Source organism: Protopterus annectens, chromosome 5.part0 (assembly GCF_019279795.1).
Source record: "Protopterus annectens isolate FY-2018-M chromosome 5.part0, PAN1.0, whole genome shotgun sequence".
Taxonomy (NCBI): domain Eukaryota; kingdom Metazoa; phylum Chordata; order Ceratodontiformes; family Protopteridae; genus Protopterus; species Protopterus annectens.
This window is the reverse complement of record NC_056735.1, coordinates 303,044,240-303,071,856: the sequence shown is the minus strand read 5'-3', so window position 1 is coordinate 303,071,856 and position 27,617 is coordinate 303,044,240. Positions and strand designations below refer to the sequence as shown.

The window sequence follows — 27,617 nt, the reverse complement described above, 5'->3', positions numbered from 1 at the left end:
ATGAAGGAGAGATGAACAACTCACATGGAATGTCATGCTGAGTACATAACTTCTTAATGTGAAGTTGTTCAATCTCGACGTTCATTCTTAACTGATGGGCAGCGTCCCAAGCACCATCAATCTCGGGTGACTCACGGGAGTGCATTTCTCAGGACTGTGGACCCAAAGGATGCTCTTTCCCTGGAGGCCTTATCAACTTTGTAATGAGTAATAAAAGGTATGAGGTTTTAACCAAGTGGCTGCTGCACAAATGTTATCAAGGTGAAGTTTGGCTGAAAATGCAGAGGATGTAGAAACTGCTCTGGTTGAGTGAGCTTTAATCTTGTGTTGCAAGGGCATATTAGCAGCTGAATAGGCAAAGGTGATACAATCAGATAACCATTTAGACAGAGTTGTTTTAGCTGCTCGTCTACCTTTCTTGGATTCAGAGAATGAAACAAAAAGCTGGTCTGACTTCCTGAAATCTTTTGTTCTATCCAAATAAAATCTGAGCTGTCTGTGAACATCAAGTTGGTGCAGCATATACTCTAACTAGTTGGAATGATTAGGGAAGAAAACTGATAACTCAATAACTTGGTTAATACTGGTTTCTGAAAAAACTTTGAGCAAAAATAAGGATTTATCCTAAGTGATACTCGGTCAGCATGAAAAATCAAATAAGGATGGTTGATAGATAAAGCCTGAAGCTCTAAGACACTGCGCGCAGAAGTAATAGCTACCAGAAAAATGTTTTTTCATGACAAATATTTGAGGTCACAAGATGATGCATTTGAGGTCACAAGATGATGCTGGTTCAAATGGAGAATTATACATGAAAGCATAAAATTTAGATTCCATGGAGAATAGGGAGTTTTCACAGGTGGTCTTGTATGAAATGTCTCCTTGAGAAAAGCTCTGGATAACTTGAGGGACAGGATATTTAAATAAATAGTCACCCCCAAGATGAAAATTAGAAATAGCAGCCAACTGAACCCGAACTGTGCTACTGCCACTCCTTTGTTAAAGATCATAGTCAAAAATTCTAGTATGGATGTCATGGGGGCTTGGTAAGGATCAATATTATTTTTAGAGGCCCATATGGAAAATCTCTTCCACTTAAAAAGATATAATTTTCTAGTGGATGTCTTATGAGAAGACAAAAGGATCTGTTTTGTCTCATTGAAAAGGTTATGAAGCCTAGCTATGAGGGGAACTGGAACACCCAAGCTGTCAGCTTCAATGAGAGATGAAGGTCACCCAACGGGTGTGTCAGGAGGTCTGGAACTGGGTCTAGAATCCAGGGATTCTCCAAGAAATGAGGTTGATGGAATGGGAACCAAATCTGCAGAGGCCAATGAGGGGCTATAAGAATGATGGTCCTTCCCACGGATTTTGCTTTCTGTAGAACCTTGGGTATCAATGGTATAGGTGGAAATGCATAGAGAAGACCCGGGGGCCAATCGTGTACGAGTGCGTTCCTCGAGGCTTCTCCCGGAGGGGGAATCAGGGCAAAGTAGCTTCTGCATTTTGTGCTGATGTGAGTGGCAAAAAGGTTGCAGCAATGCTAACCCCATCTGCGGAAAATCTTGTCTGCAATCTCTTTCTTGAGGGATCACTCGTGTGGCATTAAGATTGCCCTGCTTAGTTTGTCTGCTATCGCATTGGATCTCCCCAGGATGTGCGTTGCCAAGAGAAAGCGCTGGGAGGAAACAGCCCACTGCCAAACTCTGAGGGCTTCTCAGCAAAGGGGGTAAGATCTGGTTCCCCCTTGTTTGTTCAAATGCCAGACTACTGACATACTGTCTGTCTGAATCGCAATTGTTCCTAGAGGAAGAGAGTCCTGGAAGTACTTCAACGCCGAAAGTAGTGCTCTCATCGCTAGGATACTGATATGCAAGTGTTAACTCCTGATCGGTCCATGTGCCTTGGGCAGTCTTTCCCTGAAAATTTACCCCCCACCCTATCAGGGAAGCATCCGTGGTCACAACAGCTACTGGAGGTGGTAGAACAAAGGGACATCCTATGGTGACATGAAGAGACATCAACCACCACTGGAGGTCTTTTTTGCAAGATCTTGTAATCAATATTGTGTGGTTCATGGGTAGTTCCTGGTAAGACAACTGAGTGAACAACAGCCATTGAAGGATCTACATATGCATCCTTGCTAATGGTATGGCTAGGATTGCTGCTGCCATCATACCCAATACTTTCAGAACTTCTGAAGCTGGTGCTCTGTCTTTTGATACCAATGTGCTGACATGCTGACGAAGAAGAAAGACTATTTCCACTGGTAGCCTTAGAGTGGTGGTTGAGGTGTCTAACTCTGCCTCGATAAAAACAATATGCTGAGATGGCGACAAGGCAGACTTTTCCGAGTTGACTGTAATGTCTAGATGATTGCAGAGTGACATAGTGTACCCCCTTGCCTGAATCAGTTGATGCCTGATGGTGGCGGTAAGGAGCCAATCGTCTAGGTACGGAAACACCTGGAATCCTAGACACCTCAGGTAAGCCATGATCGCTGCCATGCATTTGTTGAACACTCTGGGGGTTGTAGTGAGACCAAAGGGCAGGGCTCAAAACTGATAATGACTGGCTCTCAGCCGGAAACACAGGTGATCTCTGGATGGCCTGGCCATCTTTATGTGGTAGTACACATCCTTGAGATCTATCAAGCACATCCAACTGTATTTCCCTAAGAAGAGAAGTATAGACTGAAGCGTGACCATCCAGAACGTCACTTTCTTTACATATTGGTTGAATCTGCTGAGGTCCAAAATGGGTCTCCAGTCCCCTGTTTTCTTTGGAACCAACAAGAATCTTGAATAAGCTGGATCCTGTTTGGTCTGCTGGGACTAGCTGGATGACTTTTTCTAGCAACTTTCGGACCTCTATAGTTGCCTGTTCCCTGCAACTGGGTAGAATGCCCAGGGTTCTCCTTATGGTCAGAGGGGGTGTGGCGAATGGTATGAAGTACCTTCTGGAAATTATACTTTGTACTTTTAGCCAGACGTCTGGGTACAAAGATAAGCGACCCCCCGACTGCCTCCAGAGCAGGACAGTCGGGCCTCCTTTCAGGAGCACTGGTAGGGATGCCCAGAAAAGTGATGTCTGTCACCCTGGTGTTGTGGACCCCCTCTGCCGCGAGGGTGGCGTCTTCCATTACACCCTCTTCTGCCCCTGGAGGGGGATTCACCATGTGTGTCCTGAAAGGCTCCTTGGGCTTTCTGGAACCACATTTTTCCTCCCCTTTGACCTTTGGGATAAGGTCGGGTAAGGATGGAAAAATGGACTCCGACGGTAGACAGAGTCTTTCCCTCCTGTTCACACATGGTCAAGGTTTCCTTCACTTTAGGCCCAAAGAGGGATGAGCCAAAGGGAGTGTTCACAAAGGATGACATGAAGGGCTCCGCGAAGGAACACAAGTGCATCCAGGAATGTCTTCTAAGAGCGATTCCTGTACCCGCTGCCCTACTCGTTCCATCAGCTGCATAGGATATGAGACGCATGGATAAGATGACAACAGAATTTAGGGTAGAAAGCTGGGCAGCAAATTTATCAGAGTCCCCTACAGCTACTGCACCCTGAAGAGCATCTCCCAACTCCTTAAGGATATCTCTTTGCAACCTAGTAAAATGGGTTAAGTAGTTCAGTGAACAGAGAGCAAAAGTTGCTGAACTGAATATGCATTTCCCATATCTATCCATAAACCTAGACTCGCTATTAGGAGAGTGGATAAATGAGGAAGTCTTAGACATTTCCTTTTTGGTGGCTGCCGCCACCACCATGGCATCAACAGGAACTCCTTTGGCTAAGAACGTTTTGTCTAGTGGAGCTGATATAAATTTGTTAGGCCTCGTAGGGACAGGCTCCGTAGTATCCGGTGACTCCCACGCCCTTGAAGAAACCAACTGCATGAGCTCATCTAAGGGCGGAGACACCCAAGAGGTGGAGGTTGCAACTCGAAAGCCTTCAGGAGAACTGACTTCCCCTCAGTAAGATTTTTGGACTGCCAATCACCCCTCTGCCTAAGGATCTCAAGTATCTCAGCAAAGAAGATATCCTCAGAGGGGGACCATGGGGACCCTTCTGACTCATCCAAGTCTGTATCAGATGTTAAAGACTCCTGTGGGGAGTACAGGTGTCTCCTCTTGCACATTCTCTTCCTAGGAGCCTTCTCAGTGGGGGGTTCTGGAGAGGACTCAGCAGAGCAGGGGCCATCCTGTGGGGCTAACTGGGGCTCTGGGTTTCTACGCTTAGCCTGGATCTTAGAAGCAGAAGCAGACACAGGCGCTTTAGGGGATAAGGAAGCAAGGCCTGAAGTCGAGGATGTCTTGGGAGACAAAGCTCTCCTCATGGCATCAAAGGCACCACTGCTCCGATGGGAAGGAGTCAACGGATCCGAGGGAACCATCAAACCCTCCCACACAAAGGCAGTGGGCTCCAAGCCAGAGGTAGGAGCCGAGCTCATCCGAGCCGAAGACCTGAGAGTGAGAGTCGGCACTGACCAGCTGGTTCGACTATCCTCTCCAGATCCGATTGGAGTGTGTCAGCTCCTAGAATCCCTGGTGCGCCAAGGATGTCAGAGTGAATGGAGCCGAGGACACTGGAACAGGCCTCGACCCCAACGGCTCCACAATCAACAGGTCTGATCCTTTTGGCTCCGAAGGGCCGGGATGGCTCAGAGGAGAAGTAGACAAAGAAGGAGTAGTGGTCTTCGGCTCTGGAGCCGCTTGGGTCAGAGCAGACAACAATTTATCAAGGCTTGGTGCCTGAAGAAGCTTCTACACCAATCGATCCATATCCAAATCTGAAAGGCTGACAGATGACCTAGATGAATGAACAGATGGTGCCGAATGGAGTAATGGTGACCAAGGCACTTCGGATACCAGCTCCAAGGCTGTGGGCCGGCTCCAAAAAGAAAAGACAGGCAGCTCCAAAACCTGTGGAGCAGGTGTCTCATCAGATTTTTTTGAATGCTTGGAGTCCTTAGATTCAACAAACGACTTGGAGGACTTAGAAGATTTGCTTGCAACATCCTGGTCACTCAATGCCTCTTAAAAAGGGTATTTTATCAACCCCCTGTCCATTAACTTCTGTTTTCTCTCTAAAAGAACCCTGGATGAAAAGGGATGGCAGATAGCACAAGATTCTTGCAAGTGGCCAGCCAGGTAACATGCCCATCAGTGACTGACATTTTTTTGATTGCAGTCCTGACATTTTTTTTAAAACCTGACTTGGGAGGTTTGTCCTTATCTTCCATGGTACTACTATAAACACACACTAATCAAAAACTAGTGTGAAAATAATAATAATAGGCTCTAAACACATGCACACAGACGAGCCTGAGATAAAGATATCCAAAAAACTCATAACTATAACTACTATAGAATATGCTATCTAAACACACACACACACACTCAAAGTTAACTAGGCCAAAACAACGAGGCCAAATATTTAGAGAGTAAATATATATATATATATAAACACACGGGAAGGAGAACTACAAGGAAGCTATAAGAGCTAACTATCTAACTACCCATGTCAAAAAATTACTAATGCTATATAATAAGCTACTAAATAGAAAATTTTAAAGTTTACTGGCCCGAGCTTTCACTGGAACCTCCAATCAGATGCCGTGGAAAACAAGAGCTGAGGTAATTCACAGTGCATCATGGGATAGGGGCTTGACCTTGAGCAACTGGAAGGCCTCGAGCTTTGCATGTGGCTGTACCTGAGCCGAGGGATCGGCTCCGAACCCATCAGTTAAGAATGAGTGGCGAGATTGAACAACTTCATATCCACAGATTATTCACTTAGTTTGACAAGAGATCACTTACTGAATTTCATAAAGCTTACCAATATTACAAATGGAACAATTTCTGCATGGGCCAGGGCCACTGCCAACAACATTTTCACCTATTAAACGTGGTTTGAACCAAATAAAATGAAAAAAAAAATGTTTTTACAGGGACCAAAACATTGGCCAAAGGAGTTGCCTCTCCTACAAAAAAAAAAAAAAAAAAAAAACACTACATCCATTAGGGAATAGCAACATTAATTCATTCGCTGATGTAATGGGCTAATATTTATTACTAAGATCTCAAATGGCATTAAAATGATTTCCTTTAACTCAGAAGAAATAGAAACATACACACCTTTTCCTCAGAGTGAGTGCAAGCTTGGGCATAGTACATTTAGAAATCAGTGATGCAGGGACACAGCCCCACAGGGGGGTTTCAGGGGAGAGACTGCTGTTCATTGCAAAAAGCATTAATGTACTCCAATAGCTTTCCAGGCTACTCTAAGACTGTCCATGGTACACCCAAAATAAAACCATTATCTCCCTTTGTCGATCCACCTCTTCTGCAATGCCTAGATCAACACTTCACTTCAATTAAGTGAGAGCTGCTGCTGGGACAGACCACAGCATCATGCACTGGGCTAAAAAAATATGCCTAACTTCAACACCCATCAATCTGACCTTGCAGACAACTCTAGCCCCAGCTATTATATGGAGGGACAGGGATGTCCAAGAACAGAGAAGACTTACAGGATCAGTATCCACTAAAATGATTAATTTGATTGCTGGTTAAATGTGATACTGGGAGTGCTTTGCAGAATCTTAACTGACAAGAAAAATCTTAAGCAGTAAATCTGAAAACCAAATCAGAAAAAAGGCCAACAAGGAAAACCTTTGGAAGACAAGTCCAGTAATAATGAAGCACCAAAGGAGGAGCAACTCCTGGGTTATGGTAGAAACATTCCCTACATTATGCACCAGAAGCAGTCACAACCTTGATACAATAGTGTCTGACAGACATTTCTTAACAAGCAATCTTGCTGCCTGATTACAAAATACAATGCATTCATTCAATCCACTGAAAAAGGTTCTGCATTAGGCAGAGTAAGGCCCTCGTAAAGCAGACTAACAGCTATTCAACATTATGAATTCACGCACTCACTTCAGTTGAAACCGGAGTTGGAGTTAAAGATACAGGCTACAGAGAGTCCCTCTATGATAGCTGACATTTCTGAAATAAATCATGGAGATGAATATCCCAATTAAGAAAAACTCAGACACTACTTTTGGAAAAAAATGTAGGCTGATATCAAGGGTCAATCTGACCATTTGGAAAGTACAAATATGGCTCCCTGAAAATAAGGGTCTGAAGTGCAAATATCTTGTAAATAGAGGTGGCAGTCATCATGCGTCTTCCAAGAGGTGAATTTCACAGCCACAGAATGAGCAAATCTATTGAGCAAGAAATTCAAACCCAAAGAACAAGACAGATTCTACAAATGGAATACAGCTGTAGTACCCCTTGATATGGCTGAATGCCCATCTTGTGCCAGAATACAATCCCTTTCCACCACAGGATCATGGTGCATACAAATGCCTTTAATTCTCTACCTTCCTGCAAAATTCAGAGAAAACCAGACCTCATCTTCACTGGGACGTCTTAGCCACGGAGGCTGTGGTTTCAGGACTCGATAGTACAGGTTTGGAAAGTAAAGTTGTGTAAGAAAACAGAGTAGTAGATGTTCAAAAGGATCACTGCTGAAGTAGCATAAAGCTATATGGGACATATCCTGCCATGGATACTGAACATCTAGCCAGTGTACTAAAGAATTTGGGCACCTCCCTTACCCACAGGGATGTACTTGTATAAGTAGGAAGGATGGGTGCCAAATTTTAGAGCTTTCTTGCCTCTACATGGGGAGGCTGCTACCAAAAAGAAGTCACATCCTGATAAGACCAACTGTGTCAACTTGTGACATACCTGAAACAAGGAGACAAAAGGCGACTGGGTCCCCACTCTGGCCACAGGTAAACAAACTGGGCTGGAGGGAGGATGTTACCACTCCAGTCATTAATAGATCACCGTTATAGCAACGACCTGGTCTCCACATGAATTCCTTCTTAGGTACAAGAAAAATCCTTGAGAAAAAGCCCTTTCCCTGCTAGAAAAGAAAAAAATGGTTGTATAACACCTTAAACAGCCATGCCTCACAGAACTGGAGGACAAAAATGGGTCAGCTTTCTTGGATGAAGAGAAATTCCTGTTTTCAGAGGCAGGAAAGCCCACTGCCATTTGTTACCCGCTTGAAGTATTCTTAGTACCCAGCAATTTATTACTACTGTTCAGATGTGCTGGGAAAGAGAAAGATCACCTTCCAGTGCGTGTGTGTGTGTATATGTGTGTGTGTGTGTGTGTGTGTGTGTGTGTGTGTGTGTGACAGGGTAGTTGTGTACTTTTTAGAAAGCCATTCCCCTTCCTTTTGGTATCCCCCAGTCACGTTTTATACAGCTGTTTAGTAGACTAACGTTGACTTGGTTTGAAAGGCTTCCTGAATAAAAAAGTCCATGTCTTCAAGGATAGTTCCAGAGGTAATTAGGGAATGGAGAAAACATTACTCCCCCCCCACCTGCACTAACTTACCTCCTCCTTCTAATCTTTTAAGGATGGACCTCTGCTGAGGAACTAATGAAGAAAAACTCTTTCTATGGAGCACTCAAGATCTGAAATGTAACAGGCTCCTAACTGAAATGTAAGGACTCACACTGCCATGCCTTGACACAAAAAAGGCAGAAAATCCAAGAGAAGAACTAATATCGGTCATCACTCTATCCCTTTAAACTTTTTTTTTTTTGCAGGGGGTAAGCCCCCACTCCTGAACTTGTACATACAGACTTCAAGCTCCAAGACTTAAAAAAAAAAAAAAAAAAAAAAGGGGAATATTCTAAGAAATTGAAATTTCAGACTTAGTATATGCAGTCTGCATCTTTTGGCCATTCAGTTTCCACATTTGGAGATGCTGCATTCCCAACATTTCAAACGGTTACTGGTTTGACATCCTCTGAGAAGCCGTAGAGCCTGTCTTGGGCATGTTTTCAGATTACAGATTCTGTGCAAACTGCTCTTGAGCATAGGAGCCCTTGATCAAATGTTTTGTGATGTGTGATTTACAGGAATCTTAAGTTTGATGGGAAGTTTTCAAGTCTGAAACAGGCAGGTTTGAAATGAGCTGCTGCATGCCCAAGAAAAAAGACAGCAGGTATTTGACATATGGGTCTGGCTGCTAACTGCCCTGAAAGCAAGAGGTGAAGTAGATCATTTCTTTTCATAGCTATCAAATGCCCTGCTGTCCTTCTCAATTGTGAATGGGCAGATAAGTGGACAGAGGCCAAAGACTTAGGGCTACCATCCTTATTAAATGAACTTGCAGCATGGTCAGCTAACGGATTCATAAAAAGGGTACTTATGGGAATCAAGTACTCTTTGCAGCCTATCAGCCATTTTAGGAGCAGGAGGCTGAGAATCTGGAGAAGCACAAGCTGAAGTGCATCCTCCAACACGCCAAGTACTGGAGGTACTGCCAAGGGATTATGAGAATCCAGTTTCAACAGGTCATAGCATCTTTTCTGTTATTCTGACACCTCTCTACTCTGCCATTTAACATTTTTTTGCATTTTTGTTACTGCATCTGAAAATGAAATCGCTTCAACAGGTGAGTCAGAAGACATTCTCCTCTAACTCAGACTCTCACTGGATAGAAAATGTTCTGAGATGTAATCTAGACCATTCTCCTAAGAATCTGAAATCACCTCTTCTTTAAAGGATAAGGGGACACATTTCAATTCAGAATGAAAAGAAACCAGGGAGAGGACTGAATAGACTGGAAAGTTCTGAAGATGCCCTGGCCAAAACTGTACCAATCCTTCTGTGAAACCTTCACAAACTGGTTGAAGTAAAAGGGGGAGATGGCCAGATGTCCAGTACTGTTTTACATTACTGCAACAGTGATCTAATGACTAACATTAATAGGCAGAGGAATGTATATATAACGGAGTCACAGAAGAGAGTCACATCCACTATCCTCTGCCCTGCTAAAATGAGCAGAATACAGTGAAGGAACAGAATTGTAAGCGCTGTACTGACTGACTTGATCAGCGATGGCCTCAATAACAGAAGACTGATCAGACAGAACACTCCTGAATCCTCCGTTTCAAAAGGGGACTGGTGGCGCAGACCAACATATTCACAATTTTATCCTCTTCACTTGGAATACAAATGATTGTAATGGTAGTGTCTTCATGACCCACTGATAAACACCCACCCTCTCTGCAGTAAGGGTAGGCGAGACTAACTTTAGATCACATTAAAATGGGCTCTCATCTCCACTCCCCCTCCACAGATTAGAAGGTATTAAACATGGTCTACAACTCTCAATGGTTTATGCATAACTCCATCTTTTGAGTGTTCCTCTTTCTCTGGACCATGAAGGAGCTGCAGAGTGCCCCCTATTCTGTCCGACATCTAAAGCATTCTATTGCAGAAAGGAAAAAAATATAATGACATTGGTGGGGATGAGCCACTACTCCAGAGCCTAAAGACAAGAGTTGGACACCAAAATAAGATCCTTAAGTGAGGGGTGACCCTGCAACTAATGAAAACAAGCAATGAACTAAAGCACCCATGCCCACTGCTGTTCAAAATTCACTGTGAGCAACTTGTGGCTACCTTCAAGCCCAGAAGGCTCAAGAGGCTCTAGTTTGCAGCCTCTGTTGCTTTCTTACTCAAGAGTACTAAGACTGCGGAGTCGTATGCATTCTCTAAGGGTAGTAATTACAGTGAATGGTATGTAGCCCTTGACCTAATGAAGGCAACCTTTACATTAAGTACACACACACAACTTCTCCCAGTTTACACAGAGTGGTACTGCTTGTACACATGAGCCCACAGCCATGAATGCTACCCCAGACTGTTCCCTGACTAACTAGGATAGCAGGACACAGGCAATGAAGTCTACAAGAAATGCAGAATCTGGTTGTGTCCAAGCAGAAATGCAGAATTTGGTCCATGCAACACAAACACTGTCACCTGATACAGACTTTAGCTCTATACGTAGCCAGTTTTCCTTTCTGCAATTTGCAGACGTATTGTGGTAGACCTCTTATTTGCTGGTATGAACTTCAAATGAAGAACAAGAGCTTGTGGGACATCCCACACCTGCTCAAAGCATTCTCATGAAGATCACTTCCAAAGTAGGAAAGAAAGAACGTGCAAGAACACCCCTCGAAAAGTCTGCTTCCAGAATCAAAGCTATGTACACACAAAAGACTAACTAAAGCAAGTACAGGTACTTCTCAACTTCAAGAAACAGCACCAGATTAACACCAAAAGACAATGCTCTCATGATGCTTCAATTAAACATAAGAATATCACCAGGAAAACCAATACTGGAATCCACCTCTGAGCCTGGTATGAAGGTGTTCTCCACTGCCTCATGGTTGGATGATCAACATAGCCCAAACCTGGCTGGGCCTGAAAAAACTGCGTGGCGCCACTGATTAGCCCTGTGAGCCAATAAGGCAAGGAATGGAGAGTCTGCTGCCATGTGAATCAACAGCCTGGCAGAAGCAGGATGGAGTAAAAACGGTCCCAAATCTGGGAATAAAAAAAGGGCTCCCAGGGCATGAAATGCCACCTTTTTATTGGGGAAGGAGCCAATAAACTGCCCTCCTCTGTTTAAATCCCACATTTTGAAAGAATTTTAACAGCATCCTTTCTTCATATGACCACTAACAAATGTCAGCAGCAACTATTTTAACATTAGGAACAATTAATTACCTGCTAGAAGGCTGGTACATTTTAGAGACATACGTTCACTGGGATCTAAGTAAATAAAAATATAATTACATAAACCACACATGCATACTATAAAATAATCAAGCCCAAGTCAAAGCTGACTGTGCTAAGCAATACCAGCACTTTAACTGTTTAATTTGTTTTCTTGTAACATATTACCAGCTAGAAATAAGAACATTAACAGTATAAATCAAGTCTTCCCCTCTTCTACCCCAACTCTTCCTGCTGAGAGAGAGAGAGAGAGAGATAGAGAAACAGAGAGACAGAAAAGACTCTTAAATGTCATAAAAAATAGGTTTTTAAGATTTGTCATTCTCGAAAAGCTTATAAACAAATTCCACCAGTCTTGTAAAGGAAAACAGAAATTTTGATTAAGATCTGTATTCCATTTAGATTTTAGTCTTTTGGTCACAATACTCAAATACACGCAACAGACCTCTCCTTAGAAATTAATGAGGTTTTACAAAGAATCTATGTAGGATAACACTGAATATTTTCATTCTTAACATATGCACATAAACCTGTTTTACTCCAAGGGAAAATAGACATGACTACTATATGTTGTACCAGGATCCTGTTAAACTATCTATACCAGCACAGTTTACCATAATTTCTCTAACTGGAAAAAAGATAGGCTCTTAAAAGAATCTTTGTTGAATTACACTGCTTCTTAATGACCTTATGAGTATGCAGCTTTCAAAACCATAAAGTTTGAAAATTAGTCTGAGACACAGACTAACTGTATTCCAACTTTGTAGGATTTGTAATATTACCACATAACTGGGAAATTTGAGAAAAATAATCTTGATATAGATTTCTTCTCTAATTAAATCTTAGTGTTTGGAACAGATGTTAGTGTGTGAAAGTAGACAACTTTATTATCTTCATGATTCTCCTGTAAAATAATAAATTCATGGAATATATACTTTGTCTTACACAGAATACATTACAAGAGCAAAGATAATGAGAAAAAGGGATTTTAAAGGCATAAAAAAAATAAATTTATATGGGATTTCCCTCTGAAGCCAAGAAGTTAAGGGTAAAGAGAGCCAAGTTTTTTTATTAACTACGGACTATTTTTAACATCTGCTACATTAATCATCATCTGTGATTAGGACCAGTCATATAAATAGCTTTTAGTGTATTAATACATTATTAATTACACTAAAATAAGCATTCTCTGCATCAGGATTCCAAAAATAAAACTGTCAGCAAAATAGAGGGTCTTTAATTATTTGGCAACAGTTGGAATAAGGATGTAACATTAATTCTCATGAAATTGTGGGTATACCTCCTCTCCAAAAAAATTTTGGATCACATGTTTTATTTTAGAATACTATCCCAAAGGTGGAGGAAAAGTGTCTTTTGTATAAAAAAGGCCAATAATGACAAATTAAGTTTGAAGAAACATTCTTCTAGCAAAGGAAAAAATATTCTTCTGATCTGTAGCAATATTTACATTAATGTTTTAGTAAACTTATCTTCTGTCAAATAGTCAATTCCAACACATATAACCAACCTAAAAAAATATTTAACAATCTACTGGGAACTGTAAATGAGAAACAGTGCCTTGCAATAAACATATTAATTTGACACAAGGATGCATTTTACAGAAGAAAAAAAATTTATCAGAATATCAGTGTAAGCAATAAATTTAATACCATATTTACGGATTATAATAGTAAGAGGCCTTATGGGATTAGCTTCTAGCATACATAAAACTGAAGTAAACATTAGCACAGATAATGTCAAGGATAGGGGATGCCCCTGCCTAATCCCATTAGTGTTCATATAAATTGGAAGACGAGCCATTTAGTGAAATATCATAATTTGTAGAGGTAAACAGTACCTTTATCAGATTAACTAATCCTGCTGGCAGGCTTTTTCAGCATCGGGAGAAATGAAGGCAACTGACAAAGGTAAATTATTTGCTTTAATCATAAAATGAAAATAAATCTCGAAGTATAAAATATCACCTGCTTTTTTAACAGAGAATTAGACTGTGTGTGTGTGTGTGTGTGTGTGTATGATTATTAAATTATTTTTTGGTAATAGAGTTTTGTTAAATAATTTGGCAGTTATTCTAAAAGCAACGCAACAGGACAATAATGTGGAAGATCAAACCTATCCTCTTCTGGTTTATTAGAATTAATTTAGTTAACGAAAAGAAAGGTTCGCTAACTGAGGGTGACTTAATTATAGCTTCAATAAGTTGAAACATTTGGGGGGTTGCCACTCCAGTGGCATACCGGGATAAAGCCCTGTATAGTGTCCAGCCAACCAGGGTTTCAACAGCATCTTGGGTACCTGACTGAGCGACAACAGCAAGGTATGGGCATTACCTTCCCTGAGGGACAGGTGGAACTGTGGGTGTCTCCTATGATCTCTAGCAGAGGCTGGGGGAAGGCACTGTTGGAAGATGTGGTCAAAGAGAGGGAAAAGTGGAGTCATGGCTAAGTTGCTAAACAGGCGGTGCTATATACTGCACATCTCCATAGCATGCCTGATCCTCAGAAAAAACAAACTTAGGGGCTGCAGAAGGAACAGCGGAATGAGTAGAAACAAGGGACCAGAAGAGAGAGAGGGACCCCCAGATGGATTCTGGACAACATGACCTCCAGGACATCCTTAGGATCCTTGCTGGCCCTAAGAAAATTGTGGGCATTGGACCAGGGGTTGATTAGAGTGCTAGCAGACCCAGGAAGGACGTGGGGCATCGAGACAACTGTCAAAATCATAAAAAAGGTGGGGGGGGGGGTTAATTCTTGAGAAAATATTTTGGAAAATGCACCTAGAAGTGTATCCAGGCCTGGAGCCTTATTATCTGGAAAGGAAGCAATTACTTTATTGAATGAATGGTCAAATTTAAATCTAAAGGATCTAATGGGAAGAAATATAAGGGAGAATAGATTATTCTAGTTAGTCCAATGCGGTATCATTTATCCATAGGTTCATATTACTTATTTTTCTTAAAAGTGCAATTTTGCACAAATGTATTTTTCTTTCTGGTTTTCCGAATTCTACACAAGTTCTTTCTCACATTTCTAAATATCTTACTCTTAAAGGAGCATAATTTTTATAAATTTACAGAGACCAACATCTAAAGATGACACCTTTTCTAACAAGTTTTGCTTTTTTTTATTTTTTGAAGATTAATAACTTTCTTTAAATGTTAACTGGTGTAATACACTTGCAATATATGATTTGAAAGCTATTTTATATATATATATATATATATATATATATATATATATGTATATATAAAAATATATATATAAAAATTACACACACACACACACACACACACACACACACACACACACACACACACACACACACACACACACAAAAGTTAAAAAAAGGTCACACAGATGAACCATTTAGTAAAAGGTGAAAGAAAAAAACAGCAAAGTTAGAGTTTTCATACAGAGATAAACTTCCTGTAATGGAGGCCCATGGGATATATGCAAATGACCCTTAAGGACATCAAGCTTCTCAGCTACTTGGCTTCTAAATGTACAGAATATTTTTTTTTTTTTTTTTTTTACTTGCATCAGGATGATTTGGCTTTTTATTGACTTTGTTTTATACGCATCTATGTTATAGTCTGAAACATCGAACACTCGTGTGAAAGTACAGTTTTGTACCTACCATAAATGTAGATGTTAGAGTGTTCACACTGCTGCAGTCATCACACTTGGGTTATCCTGCAGTCAGGCGGTCCCGCAGTCGGCCAGATTTCCAAAGTCTTGGACCGGCGTCGGTTGCTGTCGCTTCTTCCCTGACGTCAGTGCGCCAGGGGTATATATGATGCATCAGACGCCATTTTCTTCAGTTTTTCTTGCCCCAGATGTCAGGTGCCCCCAAGTAGGTAGGCAATACATATAAAATAAAAACAATACCTTCAGACACAAGCAAATACACCACAAAGGTTCTATAGGATAGAAAGGTATAGATAAGGCCAGCTAGTTCAGAGGGGATGGAGGGAGGGTAACCTGGACTACAGCAGTGTGAACACTCTCTAACATCTACATTTATGGTAGGTACAAAACTGTACTATGTTCATCGTGTTACACTGCTGCAGTCATCACACTTGGGTAGAATCCCAAAGCTAAGGTTGGGTGGCTGGTCTTTAAAAAGAGTTAGGATTGGCAATGAGACCCTGCAGAACTGCAGTGGCAAATCCTGCTCTGGATTTAGAGTAAAAAGGCAGGTGGTAATGCTTGGTAAACGTGTGCACTGGACTTCAAGTTGCAGCTTCCAAAATTTCCTTGGTAGATACTCCTCTGAGAAAGGCCGCTGAAGTGGCTGTAGCCCTGGTGGAATGTGGCCTAATGTTATTTGGGACTGATTTCCCATGCTGTGTGTATCAGTAACGAATACAGTGTCCTATCCATTTGGATATAGTCTGCTTTGAGATAGCCTTGCCCTGTGATCCTGCAGCATATGCTACAAACAGTTGCTCAGTTTTCCTGATAGCTTTTGTTTTGCCCAAGTAGAAGTGTAGCTGCCTGTCTATGTCCAAAGAATGCAGAAGTTTCTCCCCTTTATTCTGGGGGTCTGGATAAAAAGTTGGCAAATGGATGATTTGGTTAAGAACCACACTAGATACCACCTTTGGCATAAAGGTAGGGTTTGTCCTTAAAGAAACCCTGTCCTGATGAAAAATTATAAAAGGTTCCACTGCCATTAATGCTTGTAGCTCTGAGACTCTTCGTGCTGAAGTTACTGCCAGGAGCAGAGCTGTTTTCCATGATAAAAATTTTAGATCGGCTGTATTGGCTGGCTCAAAAGGTGGCAGGGTCAGTTTTTCCAAAACAAAATTGAGGTCCCAAGTTGGTGTTTGTGCTCTCCGGGGTGGTCTTATGTTTTTAGCCCCTCTGAGGTACTGCTTTAGCAAGGGATGAGAGAATAAAGGAGGATCCGTGTTGTAATGTGCTGAAATGGCAGAGGCGTGGATCTTAATTGATGAGAAGGATAGGCCTCTGTCCAGCATCTCAGTTAAGTATTGTAAAATCTGAGGATGTTTGGTACAAGAGGGTCAAGGCTTTGAGCCTGGTTCCAGGCGCAGAATCTCTTCCATTTTTCTAAGTAAGCTTTCCTGGTGCTAGGCCTCCTGGCCTCCAAAATGACATCCATAACCGCTTTAGAGAGAGGTGTTGCCTGTTTGACTAATAAATCTGCCATGCAGCCAGGTTTAGGGTTTTTAGCTGGCCGTGCAGGATTTGATTGTTTTGTTGAGTCAGAAGGTGTGGAATTTGAGGCAAAATCCATGGTGGGGCAGGAGGTAGGTTCCTTAAGATAGGGTACCAGTGCTGACGTGGCCAGTCTGGAGCAATCAGGATCATCTGTGGTTTCTCTTGTCTGGCTTTTAGGAGTACCTTTGAAAGGAGAGGCAGAGGCGGGAAGGCATAAACTTTTAGGTTTTTCCAGCTGAACAAAAGAGCATCAACTTTCCATGCTTGTTTGTGATAAGTCCTTGTGCAGAATTTTTGTAGTTGGCAATTCAGTGGGGAGGCAAAAAGATCTATGTCTGAGCATCCCCATTTTTGCGTTACCATGCTGAAGATTTGTGGATTCAATTTCCATTCATGAGGGTCCATGATATTTCTGCTTAGTCTGCCAGAGTATTTTTCTTTCCTGGCAGGAATTGTGCTTGCAGGTGACCTTGGTACGTTAGAGCTGTGTTCCACAAGGTCATGGCTTGCCTGCACAGGGGGTAAGAATGAGTGCCCCCTTGCTTATGTACCACATTACTGTGGTGTTGTCTGTCTTTAATAATAATTGTCCTGGATGCAGAAGGTCCTTGAAAGCTGTTAGGGCATTTTGCACAGCCAACATCTCTTTTTGATTGATGTGAAGATGCATCTGGTCTATGGTCCACTTGCCCTGAATGCATTTTCCTGCCATGTGTGCTCCTCAGGCGTAATCCGAAGCATCTGTTGTTAGAGTCTGCCTGGCTGTGGGTAGGGTGAAAGGCTGACCCTTGTTTAGGTGACATGTCTGTGCCCACCATCGAAATTCCTGTTGTAGGCAGGGAATCAGTAGTATTACTGCTTCTAAAGTGTGAGAGTGCTGAGTCCAAACACTTTTTAGGTACCATTGTAGTTTCCTCATATGCAGTCTGGCATATGGTAATAGTAGTATGCAGAATGCCATGAATCCCAGGGCCTGCAGAATTTTTCTTGCAGGGAGATAGGACTTTTTTGCCAGTAATTGAACATATTGAGTTAGTTGAACCTGTTTGTCTGGAGTGAGGTAATCCATCTGGGCCGTTGTATTTAAGCTGGCACCCAGGAATATAATCTGTTGTGAGGGTACTAGTTTTGACTTCTTTTCGTTTACTGTGTACCCTAGAGAAGTTGGCAACCTTCTTACAAACGCCAGATGCTGTAGAAGAATGTCCTTTGTCTCTGCTTGAATGAGGCAGTCGCCCAGGTATGGATATATTTGAATTCCTTTTTGCCTGCAAAATGCAATTACTGGTGCCAGGCACTTTGTGAAGACCCTGGGCGCAGTAGATAAGCCAAAGGGCAGTGCAGAGAATTGGTAGTGCATTGTACCAGCTTTGAATCTGAGGTATCTTCTGCAATTTTGTCCGATAGGGACATGCAGGTATGCCTCTGAGGTCCAGAGTAACAAGCCAAGCGTTCCTGCCCACCATGGGTAGAAGCTGCTGTAATGTCAACATTTTGAATTTCGGAATATCCAGGTAAGTATTTAGAATTGAAAGGTCTAGTATGGGCCCTCCAGGCCTTGTCCTTTCTGGTGACCAGGAAGAGTCTTGAGTAAAATCCTTGTCCTTGTTCCTGCTGTGGTACTTTTTGAATAGCTCTCATGTCCATGAGGGCTGAAATTTGTTTTTGTGCCTCTGCCCATTGATTTTGTGGCAGGTCTGGCATTTTTTTTTGCCTTGGTAAAGCATGAAAGTGGAACCTGTAACCTTGAGACACAATATTTAGAACCCATTTGTCTTGGGTGATTGTTTGCCAGTTTTGAGAAAAAAGTGATAGTTTTCCCCCCAAGGGGGCTTCCAAAAGGGAAGTGCTTGGCATACGAAGGGGAAAGTAATTGTGACGGTTTCCTGTAAGGTCGAGACTTGTCCTCACCTCCTTTTGGGGTTGAGGTGCCCCACTATCGTTGTCTGTTTGAGCCTTGGGGTTGAGATCTGCCTCTTGGGCGTCTGTATTTGCCTCTCTGTGGTTTGTCTGACACTGGAAAGGACCAATTTTTTGTAGGCCAATTTCTGCTAAATCGAGGTGGCTGTACCTGTAAGAAATCCTTGACTGTTTGCATAGATTTAGCTTTATCCTCCATTTTCTTTAACACTTCTTCTGCCTTAACACCAAAAAAGGTATCATGCTGTAAAGGAGCATCCAATACTTTTGCCTTAACATGATCAGGTAAACTTTGTTCTTTTAACTAAGCATGCCTTCGAATCACTGAACCTGTAACTGCGGCTCTACAAGAGGCCTCTAGAGAATCAAAACCACATTGCAGAGTATGTTTTCTCATCTGTTCAACTGCATGCGATAAATCCTGCATTTCTTTACAATCAGGAGCTTCTGAGCTTGCAAGCATTTTCTGTTTTAATTGCCATATATTGTTGGTACTTAAGCATGTGAAACTGGCAATTTAAAGCTCTTACTGCTAAAGTTGCAGAAGTGCATACTTTCTTCCCCCATCTATCCAAAGCTCTGGAATCTCTGTCAGAGGGTACTGGATTTTTTGCAATGGAAGCCTTAACCCCTTTTGGAACCTGGGAAATAGATTCTGGATCAGCAGAAGGGTTTTTATAAAGAAACTTGAGAGAGTCAGGGACTCTGTAGTACCTATCTGGCTTGGCTGGTGCAGGGGGCAAGGAACCAGGAGATAAGCTGGATTCACAGAACACATCATCCACAATATCTAGCACAGGCGGAATAGCCAGGGGCCTGTGCTGAGGCAATAAAAGGAAATCTCTGAGCCTTTTCTTAGATTCTGCGTAATCCTGACTTTCCCAATGGAAATGCTCCCTCATGGTATGTAAAGTTTCCCCAAAAGAATAATCCTCAGGAGAAGAGGCTGAAGGGATAGATTCTTCAGCATCAGTGTCCTCATAGGGGGGTAGAGAGTACCCCTGGTCTGAAGAGGAATCAGAGGAAATGGAAACCTGATCAGAGGAATCATAGTCTGTATCCTGCCTAGGCCTTTTCTCAGGAGGGGGATGGGAACCCCTGATTAGAGTAATGAGGTCTTCAGCCATTTTAAGCATCTGTTTCTTAGGCATGGAGGCTTGTCCAGGAAAATGCTGTACTTGTTTCTTTGTCTTTAGTGGTACTTTTGTCTTGGCTGTAGTTTTAATGGTAAGTTGTGAAGGTCTGAAAACACCCTCAGAAGCCGATGCCTGCTCAGCGGCTCCAGACCCATCTGAGGGATTAGTTTCCGTAGGCCCAATACCTTGAGTTTCCAGAGGCCTAGTTGTCTCCACGTGGGAGTCGGAGGCGGCCTGTGGCTCTGAGGTAGCGGGTGTCAGGGGCTGCGAAAGCACCTCACTGAGAACCGGCGACTGGCCTAGAAGAGGCTTCGTCGGTTTTGGACCTCGGATGTCTGTCTTTATCCTTGTCCTTGCGTTTTTTCGGTATTGCGGTCGTCAGTTGATCCGACGGCATAGTATAATTGAACCTTCAGCCAAAGTAGTGCAAAGCAAAATCAAAATGCCTTTTAAAAGTACGTTTGTTAAATCTAGCACAAAACCGACAACTAGTGATGTCATGATCAGGGCCTAGGCATGGAATACAGTAAGAGTGGAAGTCCTTATGAGGTATTTGCTTTCCACAAGAAATACAATTATTAACTTTTTCTGACATCGGTCTGAAGCAAGAAAAAAGTTTCCCCAACGGGGTACTTAGCTTTATTGAAGACTTCAGACCTGAAATTCGACTTCGAAAATCTCAGGAGTCGGCCGACCGGCACTTGCAAACTGCTTCTGTTTCGGGCACCGCGCGGCAAGAAAGACTGAAGAAAATGGCGTCAGATGCATCTTATATACCCCTGGCGCAATAATGTCAGGGAAGAAGCGACAGCAACCGATGCTGGACCAACACTTTGGAACTCTGGCCAACTGCGGGACAGCCTGACGGCAGGATAACCCAAGTGCGATGACTGCAGCAGTGTAACATGATGAACATCAAATGTTTTTTCAAGTTGTAATTAACAGTGAAAGCTTATATAAGAGAACGTTTTCAATGGAGTTTTTGCTACCAGCATTCTGTATGGGATCGTGGTACAGTGAGGTAAGGGAATTTGCCCTTATCCAATTGTTGTGTGATCCCGGAGTTGGTGTACACAATTAGCAGAGGGTGTAGGGGGGTTGGAAGGCTTGCCCCATGTAAGAACATGATTTTTAATTTTTGTTTTCAATTATTTTTAGATTTGATCTAAAATGATCAATCTTTTGATGGTAGGTACTTCATATATTCGGTGTTTGATGATATACCTAGATATAATGTGTATGCGTGTACACATGCATGCACACACACACACACACACACACATACATTTTATATATATATATATATATATATATATATATATATATATATATATATATATATATATATATATGTATGAAGAGAGAGATACACATATACATACATATATATGTATAGACACACACACAATTTTATATATATATATATATATATATATATATATATATATATATATATATATATACATAACACACACACACACTAACACAAACACACTTGAAATGAAAAAGGAATTTGAATTTAATTCAAGTTTTGTACCTCATGTCAAATGTGTGTAACCTCATATGAAAGGATATTTAAAATGCCAGAAATCAACTAAATCAAAAAATTCTGAAAAGCTATATTCCATTTATCTGGTCTGGTGTAAAAATAAGTCCCCAACCAAGACTATAAACGTAACCTAAACACCAGTAAATTTGTATGGGCATTTATAAGCAAAGTAGAACAATGTCCCACTTTGGAGAAAACCTATCCCCTCTCCAAAGATTCTTTAATGTCAAAACAGGGTGCATTTTTTTCTTTTTTAAATAAATTTCATTGATGACAGATGTTAGATTTTCAGGTCTGGACAAATGTCCATGTCCTTTATTTATTAAAATTTTCTGAAGAGATGCTACCAGCACCAGACATATTGTGACTGCTTTACCTGAGGCAGTAATCTCCTTAAAGTCTTCCATGTCATACACCACCTCATACATCACCTGAAGTGCATGAGAATTAATAGTTAGTGGTTACTTTTTCAAGGTGGGGAAGGGATACAGGTAACATGTGGCAAGAACATTTATATTAAAGGGTGATTGGCCAGATATGGCTTTCTAAGAAAAGAAGCTAAGGTGTAAGGATGTCTCTGTGTTCCTGGGATATGGGAGGCTCAAACAGAACTGCCCTAAGGCATACGGCTATATTATAACTTTAAAAAGCACATGCTGTAAAGGTGTGTGCTGATACCAGCTGACCACTTGTTAAAACAGGGCAAAAACCCTTCAATGATAAAAATATCTAAATGAAACGGGGCACAACATGAAGTGAGAGCCTTAAGGGTAAAGTCAACAAAACATTAGTCACCAACAAAAGCTACACGTTTTGTTGGGATGATGCATAAAGCAATAAAATAGATACATAAAAGATGGGGGAAAGAGGGCAGCTCACAAATTCAGAGGATACTGCAACTCGGATTAGCCATAGCAGCTCCTCAGCTGATGACTTGGCATAAAATGGTCAAGCCTGTCAACAGAGCTAGATTCAGTCACTTAACTGGTTAACAGACTCTAGAGGGTGAAATATCACAATGTCAGAAGCCCAGTCCTTGTCCAAACTGCTGGTGCTTTTGCTTATAAACTGAATTTCTCCTAACTGCTCAGAGTTCTGCAGGAAGCCAAAGACTTCAGCACACTGTGTAGCTGTACAGTTCATTCAAAAAGAAATCAGACGTTCAAGTGAAATCTACACGTCAAATCATTCAGTAAATGCAAGGGCCAATCAAAGTGGGAATGAAGTCCAAACAATAAGAAAAAGAGAAGTGTCCTTTTCCAAAATATGACAAGCGTGCTGTGTCTGCAGAAGAGGAAGAAAACAGGATGAACAAAAAGGAAACAAATCCAGCAAAATCAGGTAACAGAAAAAAAACAACGTATACAATGACTTCCCAGTGAACCAGGCTCATTCACTGGTCTTTGTTACCATCACTGTAAGCCTTTCAAATCAAACTCCCTGAACTTCTCTGGATAATAAAGTACATCTTCTCATACATAAAAAAGGCAGATGGTAAACCAAACTGAAGCAAACTCCCCAAACCAACAAACACTAAAAATATAGCTTAGTACCTTATTCTTTTACTGCCATTTTACAAACGAACACAATTCTGCATTTACTTTGATCAATATGAAGAAGCAACACAATTTAACTACTTTAAGTTACAAACAGGTACCATTTTCAGTCTCGGTTGACATCCCCTTCAACCTTCAAAATGTCCCAACTTCACCAGGTAGGTCAGCTTATCATTTGAAAAAGCTGCACTGGCAATTTCCTAGACCATAATACTAAACTGACAGATTTCTGTGAGGTTCCACTATCTCACAATTTTAGCAGTGGAGACCTAGTGCAAAAAAATCTTCTTGTCATCAGGTTCTCCATTTTATGAAATTCATAGATAGTACCAGTGTTGACTACCAGCCCACTTAAACCACAAGAAACAAGTGTGGCTTACTAAACCCTTGATTTTGAGGCCTGATACCTAGATACGTAACTCTACCTTGGAGTTTCATGAGCCTCTACATCTTTACTGTTCACAAAGTGATATGTCCACACTTCCTCCACCACTTGTGCCTGCTCAACCAGCCCAGTGGCTCCTTTACTTTCACCCAACTGACCCATTTTTTTCCTCTTGGGTGATGCAGGGTCCTTCAGGGTAAGCTCACCTATCCCCATCTCAGAACACGTTGGGCCCCCAGAAAAGCTGGCAGTCCTAGGACCCATCTGTTTCTTGCTCCACAAGCTCACTAGTGACTCCACTCCCAATTCAGGGTGATGACTGGACTCATACCTTACATGGAATGAAGCTGCAGTCCATTTGTTGCCGAATTCACCAGACCTCTCTCTCGCTCAACAGGAAAGAGTCAGGTGTGAGGGAATGCCCAATCAGTTGGTAAGAGAGCCCAACCCTACAATCCCTGCACCAGGGAAAATGCATGTTCACTACTGTACACGGAGTCTTTGAAATTATGCAGTGTGACCATTGCCAGGGCTATTGCTGATGGCAATACTACCCCTTGTGCAGAGTGCTGATACAGCCACCTTTCCCCAAGGATAAGTTAGTAAGGGCTAGCTGCTCAAAACCATTCCTGCTACCCAGTCTCTCTAACCCAGACACTACTAAGCAAACACAGGTTTTTTGGGATGTACTCAGAGATGCCCACATTTGTTTCCAGTCATATTACTACTTCATCTGAAAACACAAGATTCTGAAACTTACTGGAATTTAAAATGAGCACCATCCCTAAGGTTACATTTTCTTTCTTCTGTCCATGGAATCAACAGGAATGGCACACAAATCTTATGTTTAAGTAGTTAATCAAGAATAAAAAAAATAAGTAATGAACTATAGTAATACAATCATTAAAACAGGTTTTTCACTACGAAAATATACTGCACATTGATTCTCTCTGGAGGCCCACTTCAGCACAACACTCTTGACTGTATTACATTGATAAAGAAAACTGCAACAGAACAATTACCTGATAACAATCACCCTTAAGATTGTCCAAGACATCTCCGCAGGTTTTGCGCATGTGCTTTTGACACCCGTCAATTACCATTTGGTCAATGTTTAAGCTCTGTTAAGGAACCAGTTTTTATGCTAAATCAAATTTTGTTAAAGTAGTGATTTACTATACTTCAGCATATCGCATCATTAGACAAAACAAAAATAATTCACGTGTGTCTTAATTTACTGCTTTAATCCTTTTTGGTAAAGTAAAACATTTTAGAATGACCACACAGTGAATCTCAACAGCAACATATTACCTACAACTATACGGAAATCCTGGTGGAAAGGTATTTCTAAACTGACATCAGTAGGAGAATACTGAAACTGTCCAGACACAACTTGACTAGAATCTATCTGATCTGTAAATCGACATTAGCAAACTGCTTGCACTGGAGGGGGGGGGGGGGGGGGCGCACAACAATATACAAAGATGGTGTTTTTCTTTTTTTGGGGGGGGTATTAAGTCCCTCTGGGTTGACAGCCTCATGACCCATTCGTTCCTCTAGGAATCATACTGTCAGTCATGCAGAGGTCAGTGCTTTGTTCTATATAGGCCCAACACCCTTTGCTTGACCAGTAAGCATCTTCCCTGGAGTAAATTGCAAAGGGCATAGTGCACGACTGTCATTCACTTCTGAGTGACATACACCTGCAGTTGACCCTACCTCTTGGAATAAGCATATTGTGCACAATTCTCTGGTCTCAGCTGCGGAAATCAGTGCACTACTGTGTGCCCTGAACACAAGCACAAGCTCCACCCTTGCCCCTACATAGAGGGAGAGAGGTGAGCAAGTTCAGCCCCTTTAATTCTTCTCCCTCCGCAGCCAGCTTCAGAGGGTGCCCATGCTGTTTAACAGTAGAATGGCTCACAAACTGCTCTTAACACAATACAAAGTAGCCTATTTGTTTACAGCTTCAGTGGTGCTCGTCTGCTTGCCTTAAGCCACTACCTATGTACTGATGAATGACTAAGGCACATCAGGAAATATTTTCCAGTCGCTTGTCCCAGACAATTTTACTACGGTCTGGTTGCTGTCTGAGTACAGCAAGTTTAGTAGTTTGTGTGGGTGTATGTATTCTTTAAACAAAATGAGTGTACAAATATCTCAAAACCCAGTTTTAATGCAATGCCGGTATCCAACTGGCTGAAGGATGCACTTTGGGTCACCTTTCCCTGCTAAATTAGCCATCAAGCATATTTCCCTCATTCAATACAGCCATCAGAGAAAATAAGCATCCCTATGTGTGTGTGTGTGTGTGTGTGTGTGTGTGTGTGTGTGTGTGCGCAACTACAATTCCAAAGATGTCGTACAGGCATCCATGAAGGCTGGCTGTGCCCTCACAAGCATCCCAGCAACTGAGAGCATTTTAATAGTCCTAACCCCTTTGCCTAGGTAGGGAGATGAACTACCTGTATCAGCTCAGGTACTCAACCCCTACCCCTATATAACTGCATGCTCACTAATGAAGGTTACTACCAGGCAGAGGCTTAGTGACCTGAAAGCCCCTCCTCCAAAATGCTCTACGCAACTCTCCTCCTCCAAAAGGACTGCAGTAGCATTCATGCCTACCTCCACCCCACTCAACCCCCACCGGAATGGGTATATGCACCCCCCCCCCCGACAGTGTCATTAAGTAACTGATCTAATAATCAATCTCAGGTCACCTGGGCCATAGTCAGAACTCTATTCCTCTAAGCCACATGTGCCTACATAATGAAGACACTTCTTCACAATTACTAACAATCTCATTGCATTCATAATACTTCCAGCACTAAGATACGTAATCTGATTGATGACATGAGGGAACCTGGTGTCAAGTTAAAGTCCACAGCAACAATCTCATTTTAATCAAAGGCATGTCAAAAAACAGATCAAGGCTTGGGTCTGCTATAATTCAGCAAAACCTATCAGCTATATACAATTAGCTTCAAGCTACAAATATATTCAAGGCTCCCCATTTCCTAAACCATGAAGCAGATTCTGTAGTCTATTCACATAAAGCATAGCCAAAATGAAGATGAAGTCTCTTCAAAAAAATACATGAAGTTATGTACTCACCATAATGCTCGATGTATGTAGTCCATCTCGCCTCACATTCTTACCCATGGGTTCGCAGCCAAATGTCAGCTCCGACTCGGCCATACTTTTTAGCTCGAAGTCTTTCTATTGGCTGGGCTAAGATGGTATCCCATGCTGCACTGCTCTCTATTCCCAGATCTAGTTTGCTGCGAACACCAGCACTCATTCTCCATACATAACACCACCTAAGGAAAGGAAAAACAAACCAAGAATGAAGCGAGCTCTGAAACCAGACCTAACCTCCAGATCCTCCAAGAAGGGGGAAGGAGGGGAGGTAAGTAAGAATGTGAGGCGAGATGGACTACATACATCGAATGTTATGGTGAGTACATAACTTCTTGATGTTATGTAGTCCAATCCCGCCTACATTCTTACCCGTGGGACAGCGTCCCCAGCACCTAAATCCTGGGAGGCTCAGTGGAAAATACTCCTGAGCACTGTGGAACCAAAGGAAGACCTGCCCCTAGATACCACATCTAACTTGTAATGAGTAACAAAGGGTGTGAGGAGATGCCCAAGTAGCCGCAGTACAAATATCATCCATAGACAATCTGGCCTGAAAAGCTGTAGATGTAGATACAGAGTAGAATGAGCCTTCACCCAGAATGGTAAATCTTTTCCCCCTGAGGTATAAATGAAAGAAATACAACTGGAAATCCACCTGGACAACATGACTTTGGAAACAGGAGACCCAATTCTGTTTTCCGAAAATGAAACAAACAACTGATCACATTTTCTGAGGTCTTTCCTTCTGTGCAAATAAAAACTTAATGGTCTGTGCAAATCCAATTGATGAAATTTGAATTCTGCCTTGTTTGAGAACTGAGGAAAAAACACTGGCAATTCAATAGATTGGTTAAGGTTACTGACTGACGCTACTTTGGGAAGAAAGGAGGGGTTCGGTCCGAGAGAAACCCTGTCCTTATGAAAAATCAAATAAGGGGGTTTGATTGATAAAGCTTGAATCTCCGAAACGCGTCTGGCTGACGTGATGGCTAGCAAAAAGACAGTCTTCCAAGTTAAGAATTTTAAATCGCAAGTGGCTGCAGGCTCAAAGTGGGGTGAAGTAAGACCCTGTATAACAAGGTTTAAGTCCCAAGGCATA

The 27,617-nt window shown here is 41.9% G+C and overlaps 1 protein-coding gene across 1 annotated transcript in view; it reads right to left on the bottom strand.

Annotated features, from left to right (window-relative positions):
• The window catches only part of SMS (spermine synthase), a 676,859-nt gene that overhangs the window by 392,739 nt on the left and 256,503 nt on the right, over positions 1-27,617 (bottom strand). Inside the window, exon 7 of the mRNA XM_044072287.1 lies at positions 24,400-24,489. Coding sequence (XP_043928222.1) covers positions 24,400-24,489 — 90 coding nt within the window. The remainder of the gene's footprint in view (positions 1-24,399; positions 24,490-27,617) is intronic.